Below are 9,541 nucleotides of genomic sequence, written 5' to 3'. Positions count from 1 at the left end.
AGGAGAGGGAGAGAGGAGAGAGTGTTTCTGTGCAATCTTTTGAGCTCTAAGTTGAGAGCCATCAATATGGCGCATATCGTATCTAGTGCTAAGGATTGTGACTACCTTGAGGAGCTATACTTGGGCGTGTCTTTCTTCATATCTCTCTTCTAAGTCTTGTGGTTAAAGTCTAATGTTAAAATATTTTAAATAAAACCTCAACATTGCTTCCATTAATCAACATTTTTTCTTTTCTGAGTCAAAATCTTGAGTCTGTTTGGGCCTGAGTTTTGGTTTCAACGAAGTTCTCAGGCTAGGGTGACAGCATGGAGTTTTATCTCTGTCCCCTCACCAGTGACACTCTCTTTTCTGGTAGCAAACTGGCACCTACAATTCGTCTCCGTTTCTACAAGGTTGATTCCTTTAGTGACCGCCTGTGAGTGGAATTACGCAGTATTTGTTCTTTATTGCTGGCTTATTTCACTGAGCATAGGGTCCTCCAGCGTTGGCCAGGCTGTAACCGGGGGCACAGGCTTTTAAAGGCTATATGGATTGCCACCACATCACATTTGGATGTGTGTTTATCCATTCATGCTCATCTGGGTGGTTTTACACTTGAGGTATTCCATGTAGGGTGTGCAGCTGTGGAGCAGAGCCACAAGGCCGGGCCACCTCTGGCTCTTTGCCTTGCAGAGTCATTGGTGTCACCTGTCCTTCATGCCAGTGGTGGTATCAAGACCAAACACCACTGCAGTAATCTTCTCTTTCCCCTCAACACCTTCAAAGCCCGTGGCTCTGTTCCAGGTTGCCTCATACACCTCCACAGACCTGTGCAACTGAGCCATTCTGGGCACCTATAGTCGCAAGCTCCCAGCTGGTGTGCCATGACCACACAAAGATGCAGACAAGTCACAGCCAGGGTGCTGGAGACTGAGGCCTCGCCTCCGCTTTACAGGACAGCGGGGCGCTTCTGTCTCCTTCAGGCGCAGCCTCCCCGGTCCACTGGGGACCTCCCCTGCAAGGTACCTTCCCTAAGTTGTGTAGGGGAGAATGAAAGGACCCAACAGCGTCCAGGCTTAAGAACTGTTTGAAACGCAATGCACACGGTGTGACCGATGTAAAATCGGGAGTGCTTGGGAGAAAGCCACTTTGTCAACACGCCTTGACCAAGTTACAGACACTATTGGCTCCATGAAGACATTCTGGGCTGCCTTAATCTAGCACAACTTTACAAGTTACCGACTCGGAAGATACTGTTTGAAGTCTGGAGGAAAGGACAGCAGCGCAGCCCCACCTCACTCAACAACCTTCGACCGCTGCGGGCAGCGGACTGGAGTCCGCGGGGCTCTAACAGCCCCGTCCACGTCCCGCCTCCCAGAATCTACCAACCAGGAGTTTCTGAGGCACGCAAATAAGCCTCCGCCCCCAGGGGAAAAGGCGTTTCCCCAGAATCGGCTGCTTCCTTGGTAAACACAGTTTCGTCTACCTCGCTGATCAGCGATCAAGTCCATTAGCCAGGCCGGAAGTGGAGACCCCAGCACCCTCCGCGCGGAGCAGGAAGTACGAAAGGGAGGTGCATACTCGCCGGAAGCCGAGCCCCGGGCACGCCCACCTGCCGGAAGCGCCGGAGGTGTTTCTCCGACAGGGTTGCTTTTTGACAGGATCGGTGCGGAGGCGGACAGGCGGCGGGGTCAGGACGGAGGCTGAGGACCAAGTAGGCATGGCGGAGGGCGGGAGCCCCGATGGGCGGGCCGGCCCGGGACCCGCAGGTAATGTGTGCGGATAGGGGTGGTGGGGAGCAGGGTTGCGTCTTGGGGTCAGTCAGAGCGGCCCTCGGGCCTCCGAGGCCCGTGTCCTCTGTCCTCACCGTCCCCATCGGAGGAGTCGCGCCCGGGGTCAGTAAGTTGTATGTCAGTCTTCGCGCGGCCCTAGGCTCGCACCCCCGCTCCTGGCCTCTCGTGGACAGCCCTCCCACGGGGTTTCTTTCTGGTGGAGCTAGCCTTGTAACTGTCACCCTGTTAGCCGATCCCAGTTTGCGATGACCCTAGCTGTGCCATGGGGTACAGATCTTCCTTTAGGTATGAGCGCACTTGTCAGTAAAGGCCCTCAAAGGTCGGCCTTGGTACGAATAGGTTCCCTTTTCCCATGCCACCAGTCAGCGCATAATCACTTAAGTAGTCACGGACAAACCTCCTCTGCCCCACCCCCACCCACCTTAATGACAGTGCTGTCCTTTGACCCACCTGCAGAGAAAGGGTGACACTTGCCACCTGCCTTAAAGCATCTCCACTTTGCAGTGCTGCTTCTAGGAACTAACAATTCCCAGGAGAAGTTCCTGGCACGACGTCCTCCTTGGGGTCTTTCTGAACCTGCCATGTGTGTGGTAGGTGCCCATTTCTGGTTTTGGTGAAGCGCTTACTCTGTTTAACGAGCTCTATTCAGTATGCAAAACTCTTAGAAAGCCACACTGTTGACGCAGTCTTTTGTCATTCCTCCCTCCATCAGTTCAACAAACATTTGTGGATGGTGTCCTATTGGCTTGACTTACTTGGGGCTATCAGGGTGACGTGAAAAAGCAAGACAAGGCCTCTACCACCAAGAGCTTTTGTTGGTGCTGAATTTGATCTCGGGGACAGACAAGATTTTAGAGTGGACTGACCTGTCATGCAGGAATGAGAGATGAGAGAAAGGTGGTTGGTTAAAGGACAGCTATTTCTTAGCATATGGAGGAGTACTGTGGAAGAAAAAATTGCACCCACCCCCAGTGTCGTTTTAGTGCCTTTTTGTTGGTGTGTTTCCAGCTTGGGTGGAGGTGCAGGTCTTGAGTGCTATCATGTGGGTAGTTGGATTAGGTGATCAGAGAAGTCTAAACTTGAAATGGCCTTTGACTCTAGAATTGAGGAGATTCTGAAGGTACATTGGCCTGGGCTGGGAGCATAGAGGAGGTGAGCAAAGGGAGGTCCAGAGACTTGCTCGAGTCCTCTGGTGCTGCTCACCTTCCTGACAGTTACCCCATACATCTGACTCTTTCCCCAACTTTGGCTTTGAATTTTTATACCCGTTGGTAACTGCGCTGTAGTTACAGTGATTGAAGGGCTTGACGCCTGCCTGTTGGTCTAGTCTGCTGTGCGTCTGGCTGTGGGATCAGAGTGAACCACATGGGTGTTTGTGAACCTCATGTTGCCTCTAGCCTTGGTCTTAGCCCAGTCACCGGACTTTCAGATCCTGGAGGGGAAGAGTACTTAGTCGTCACCACTGTGTACCTATGGGAGAGTCTGTAGGGACTCAAAGGATATTGTATTCAGCGTCTAGAACAAGCCTGCGTGTGAGGGGATATGCTTTCAAATTATACTTGATAACATGCTAGGACATCCCCACACAGTGGGAGATGGAATCTAAGCAGTTAGAATTTGTGTTTTCTTTATATCACCTGTTGGTGCAATTTTGTTTTATAAAGCTTTTCAGTCTCCTGGAGTTAGTTGGAGTTAGTTTGGGCTGTGATGTGAGCAAAGATGCAAATATTCCATGTAGGTGATTAATTGTACAACTAATCAACACTGACTACATGTCTCACTCTGATTTTATGCCTGTTTATTACAGTTAAGTTGTTTATAGTAAGATTAAGATCTTCTGGAGAATTGATTCTGTTTTTTGCTTTCTTTCTAATCTGGTGAGAGTTTTGTTATCTAGAGTGGTAGGGTTTCTTCCACCCGTTATTTTTACTAAAACAACAACAGAAGTTATTTTCCCATATATATATATATACACACACACACACACACACACAAATACATTTTGAAATCATTTTGGTATATCTGATATCAAATTTCTGAAGAGACTGGCTACATTATATTTATGGGGAGCCCTGAGAACTTGTCTAATACTGAATCTCATCCTAGTACATGGTATAGTCTTCCCAATCACTTTTAGTTCTTGTTGTATAGGCTTGACTTGTATTTATGCACATATATTTTAGTTTTCTATTTTATTGAAGCATGATTTTCTCTGTGTGTGCATGAATGTATACATGGAGCTCAGAGGTCGAAATTTAGTGGTTTTCTTACTTATTTACCTTATTTTTGAATCAAGGCTATCACTGTACCTGTAGCTGATGTATTTGGCTAGCTGCCAGCCCACCCAGGGATCCGTAGCCCTAAGTGTCCCTCCGTCTCTGCCTCTCCTAGCCCCTAAGTGTCCCTCCATCTCTGCCTCTCCTAGCCCCTAAGTGTCCCTCCGTCTCTGCCTCTCCTAGCCCCTAAGTGTCCCTCCGTCTCTGCCTCTCCTAGCCCCATCAGACTTGTAGTAATGTGGTCTTGGCTTTTTATGTGAGTGTTGGGGATCTGAGCTTCAGGGCTCATATTTGCACGGCATGTACCCCAAATTGAGCCATCTCTCCAGGCTCTTGAAGTGTAATTTCTATACCAAAAAAGGTATACCTTTGAGGCTCATTCCTTGTTATTTCATTTTCATTGATATAATAAAATTCCTGAGACAGGCTAACTATAAAGAAAAGAGATGTATTTAGTTCACAGTCTTGAAGGCAGAATATCATGCATGGTTCAGGTTCTGATGTAGGCCTCTCACTTTATCTGTGATTCCTCAAGGCCAACTGAAGTAGTGGGAACTGTGACCTCCTGGCTAAACAGGAAGTCAGAGACAAGGTGGGGTTGATCTCTGCTCTTATAATAACTCTGATAAGAACTAGCCAGTATCCCAGGAGAAATGTTTCAGTCTGGCAGGAAGACATTTTCCCACTGACTCTGTGAGTGCTTGGGATGCTGCACTGACTGGAGGCCTTTGCTGTCTCCCAGCACCAGCATGCTGGGCCTGCACCTCTAACTCATGAGCGCCTGTGGGGACGGTAGTACCCTGCTGAACTGTCTCTTATCAAGACACCCTTGTTACTATTTTACAGAGCAGTATGGTATGGAACTCACCTTCCAGACAAGCAACCCATGTTTGTCCCTTGGCTTTTAGCTAACCATTTGTCTTTGCAGTAAAGTAGACTGCCATTCTCCTTTCAAATGCCCCAATTCAAAGTTCTTCTTACATACATGGGATAAATTAGAGTAATTTCATGCTGGGATTTTTTGGCATAATATTTCAAACTTCAGTTTGTACTACTGTTTCATTGTTCCTTTGTTCAACAGACCATCACATTTTCTTTTCTTTTCTTTTTTTAGGAAAAAAAAAAGTCTCATTGGGCTTGGTGTCAGGAATGTGCTAGTTTAAAAAGGGAAACTTTCCAGCTTTCTCTTATAAATTAATTTCTGGGAATTTGAACGTTTCTGTGTGGCTAGCAGGAGGGAGCCACTGCAGAAGGCGTCGTGTTTGGTTGGCCTGGCCAGTGAGTCCGCACGCTGATAGGAGCCCCTCTCTTCAGTGCAGGTCCGAATCTGAAGGAGTGGCTGAGGGAGCAGTTCTGTGACCATCCACTGGAGCACTGTGAGGACACGAGACTCCACGATGCAGCCTACGTTGGGGACCTCCAGACGCTCAGGAACCTACTGCAAGAGGAGAGCTACCGGAGGTGAGCATTCCTGCTCGGGCTGGTAACAGGAGCTGGCCTGTGGGCCTGCAGGAGGCTAAGCCTTGTGCTTTGGACTGCAGAGCAAAACTCTGATGCTGCAGGACTACAGTTTGCTTTTAAAGGAGGGACAAAAGGAGGAATTATAGGTGGCCAGGTACAGTGGGCAGGGGTTCCTGGAGTCAGCCTGGGATTGTCCTGGCAACTTGTCCTATGTGAGCATCAGTTTCTTCAGTGTTTTTTTCTGCGGGCAGTGTTGTTAGAGAGGTCCTTCTAAGTTCCCCAAGACACTTTTTTTTAAAAAGATTTTATTTATTTTATGTATGTAAGTACACCTTTGCCATCCTCAGACACACCAGAAGAGAGCATCGGATCCCATTGCAGATGATTCGTTGCTGGGAATTGAACTCAGGATCTCTGGAAGAGCACTCAGTGCTCTTAACTTCTGAGCCATCTCTCCAGCTCCCCCAAGACTCTTAAAAAACAGATTTATTTACTTATTTATTTTATTTGAAACAGGGTCTCACTATGCAGCCTTGGCTGGACCAAAACTCATTATGTAGACCAGGCTGACCTCAAAGTCACAGAGATCCTCCTGCCTCTGTCTCCCGAGTGCTAGGATTAAAGATGTGCTCCACTGTGCCTGGCTAGTTCATTTATTTTAATTGTGTGTATATGGGGGCTTGGGTGGGTATGACCGTGTGAATATAGGCCACAGAGGCCAGACGAGGTCATCCCTTGGAACTGTGGTTACAGGTGGCTGTGAGCCACCTGATGCGGGTACTTGGATTGAACGCAGTTCCTCTAGGAGCATAGTACATGCTCTTACCCACTGAGCTGTCTGTTGAGCCAGTCACTATGACTCTTTATCCTGGGTAGTCCTTTGTCTACAGCCACTTTATTGACATTCATTTGATGTTCTCTTCTTCTTGTCTCAGGTCTGTAGTGATCAGCCATAGGCTCACTGACTTCCTACTGTAGGGATGTGGTAGCTTCCATCCCCTTTGTTTTTCTGTCCATAGCTTCTTGCCTTTTGATTGCCAAGTACCTTCTGGTCACTGAGTTCTGACTCTTCCTGGATAGCAGAGTCTTGTTTGTGTCTCCCTGTGCAGGCTGCTAGGAGAGCATCCAGTACTCTCTCTAGATACTGAATGCAACTGAAACTGGCACTTGTTTATACTTCTGTGTTTCTGCTTTGCCTTGAGAAGAAGGGCGCAGCGAACTGATGGAAGTGCCTGTGGGTCTCTGCAGGAACGAGCCCCACTACCCTAGTGTAGACAGTTCCCAAGCAGGAATCCAGCAGGAGTGTGCTCCTTTCTTAGCTTTCTAGTGTTTTAGCTGTATTCCATCAGTGCACATGTCAGTATTTAAAAAACAAAACACAGGGCTGGAGAGACGACTCAGCCCTTAAACAGTGCTTGTTGCTCTCACAGAGGATTCTACTCCTAGCACTCACATGAGACACTCTCTGCAGGCACCAAGCATGCGTGTGGTTCAAAACATACAAGCAGGCAAAACATTCATGCATGAAAAAAATGAACATATCTAATAAAACCAAACAAAAATTTAAATTTATTTAATGTGCCTCAAACCCCTAAGAGCCTTAAGCATAACAGATACAGTAGAGTGAGTTCAGTGTAGTTCCTGTTGTGCTCTCTCCTTCTCCCTGTCCCCTCCTCTCTTCCTTCTCTCCTTGTTTCCTCATTTCTCTTCCACTCCCCTCTCCCATTTCTTAATTCTTCCTCTCTATTTGGGCCTCATGTATCTTTGAAGCCCAGGTTGCCTCCAACGCCTAAGTCCTAGATTATTGACCCATGCTACCACACTAGCTCCTCCCTCCCTCCCTCCTTCCCTCCCTCCCTCCCTCCCTCCCTCCCTCCTTCCTTCCTTCCTTTTGTTTGTTTGCTTGTTTTTTGAGACAGGGTTTCTTTGTGTAGCCCTGGCTGTCCTGGGACTAGCTCTGAAGACCAGGCTGACCTCGAACTTACAGCAATAACTACCTCTGCCTCCATAGTGCTAAAAGTAAAGGCATGCACCACCACTGCCTGGCGGCTCCTTTTTTCTTAACCTTGAGGTTTAGGAATCTTCCTTTATATTTTCTACTGCTGATCATTTCTCTGGTGGTTCTAGACTTTTATTGGCCCCTATCAGCCCATGTGTGACTGGAGGGGGGACATCAGGGAGTGGTTAGTGAGGCACTGTCTACTGTGTGTTCTTAGGTTCTGCCTCAGTGCAGAAGCTGAGGTGAAGAACACTGAGAGCTGAATCTGGACAGTTTCCCATCACTTCTGGCTAAGCCCCTGTAACCTTCCTAGGCTCTCAGGTATTCTGGGCTAGGGTAGGAGGACATAGGTACTAATCATCTTTATTGGGAGAGGATGCCAGCCTTAGATGTTGATAGATAATCACTAGTAAGAGAGCATGCATGACCCTGCCTGCCCTGGCATGTGTCCCCGATGGAGCTATATGTGGTCTGTAGAGGCTGTGGACTATGGGTTAGGAATGTAAGAACTAGAAGTCTCAGTGTTAGTGCTGATTATTCTGTAGAAGGCTCACGTTTCCTTGTCAATGGGCCCTGAATGCCTGTCCTCTCTGCTCAGCAGGGAGAGTTGTGAACATTTCAGGACACAGAACACAAACGGCACCTTTGATCCTTAGCACCATGAGATGGAAAACAGAACACAGTGAAGGCATTTTAAACCTCAGGGTTAGCTACCTAAGTGACTCTCTTTCTTGGGAGCCTCTGCTAGAGAGAGAGAGGAGGGAGACTGGGGTGACTCTCACAAGCTCCCTGTGTTTCTATACAGCCGCATCAATGAGAAGTCTGTTTGGTGCTGTGGCTGGCTCCCCTGCACACCACTGAGAATTGCAGCCACTGCAGGCCATGGGAACTGTGTGGACTTCCTCATACGCAAAGGGGCGGAGGTGGACCTGGTGGATGTCAAGGGGCAGACTGCCCTGTATGTGGCTGTAGTGAACGGGCACCTGGAGAGCACTGAGATCCTGTTGGAAGCTGGTGCCGACCCCAATGGCAGCCGGCACCACCGCAGCACTCCTGTCTACCATGCCTCTCGTGTGGGTAGGGATGACATCCTGAAGGCTCTTATCAGGTCAGTACTGCCAGGTTCGTGTCCACTTCCTCTTGTTCTGCACCTGCATTTCCTGTGTGTTTAAGAGATGGCTTCTTAGAGGATGCTTCATGAGTGCTTGTTGTGCTTCAGACCCAGTGATGCCGAATGCTGACTGTTAGTTTTCTTTTTGAGGGTAAACTTTCCATGTCATCTGCCTTCATTTATAGCTTAGGCCATATCCTCTAAAGTTTCTTATTCTTTAAATATTTAAAAAATTTGTGTGCATGTGTGTCCATACACTCATGCGTGTTTCAGAGTATGCCTGCAGAGGTTAGGACAGCGTGGGAGTTGGTTTTGTCTTCCACTATGAGGGCTTCAGGGATGGAACTCAAACCATCAGACTTGGCAGCAGTATCCTTTGTCTCTATGGAAATGTTTTTAGTAGGATCAGTTAATGAAATTCATTTTAGTTCAGAAATCTCCAAGGGCATTCAGTTAATGTATCCTGTCTCCTCTGTGGAGCGCAGGGCACTCTGACAAGAAAGCATGTGAGCATGGATTTTATTTAAAATTTTTCTGTGTTCTAAACTCTATGATGATTGACCTTTAGAAAATGACAACTTGCTGGGTGTGGTGATGAACACTTTTACCAGCTCTGTGGAGGCAGGGGCAGGTAGAGTTCTATGAGTTTGGAGTCAGACTGGCCTGCTAGCAAGTTCTAGGCCAGTCAGGGTACCTAGTAAGACCGTGTTGAAAAAGAAGAAAAAAAGCCAAAAACAAAAGAAGGAAAACGTAAATTATACTGGTAAATTACTTAACGGGTAATATCATCTAAATATGACCCAGACCTGCCTGCCAGCCCACCTACTCGCCTGCCTGCCTGCCTGCCTGCCTGGCTGCCTGCTGCCTGCTGCCTGCTGCCTGCCTGGCTGCCTGCCTGCTGCCTGCCTGGCTGCCTGCCTGC

The 9,541-nt window shown here is 48.1% G+C and overlaps 1 protein-coding gene across 1 annotated transcript in view; it reads left to right on the top strand.

Moving 5' to 3' along the window:
- The first annotated feature begins 968 nt into the window (after positions 1–968).
- Positions 969–9,541, top strand: part of Asb1 (ankyrin repeat and SOCS box containing 1) — a 19,564-nt gene continuing 10,991 nt past the window's right edge. Inside the window, exons 1-3 of the mRNA XM_028755361.1 lie at positions 969–1,748; positions 5,368–5,509; positions 8,314–8,616. Coding sequence (XP_028611194.1) covers positions 1,700–1,748; positions 5,368–5,509; positions 8,314–8,616 — 494 coding nt within the window. The 5' untranslated portion in view covers positions 969–1,699. The remainder of the gene's footprint in view (positions 1,749–5,367; positions 5,510–8,313; positions 8,617–9,541) is intronic.

Source organism: Grammomys surdaster, unplaced genomic scaffold (genome assembly GCF_004785775.1).
Source record: "Grammomys surdaster isolate TR1022 unplaced genomic scaffold, NIH_TR_1.0 126059, whole genome shotgun sequence".
In the NCBI taxonomy this organism is placed as follows: Eukaryota; Metazoa; Chordata; class Mammalia; order Rodentia; family Muridae; genus Grammomys; species Grammomys surdaster.
This window is presented reverse-complemented; position numbering and strand designations above follow the sequence as displayed.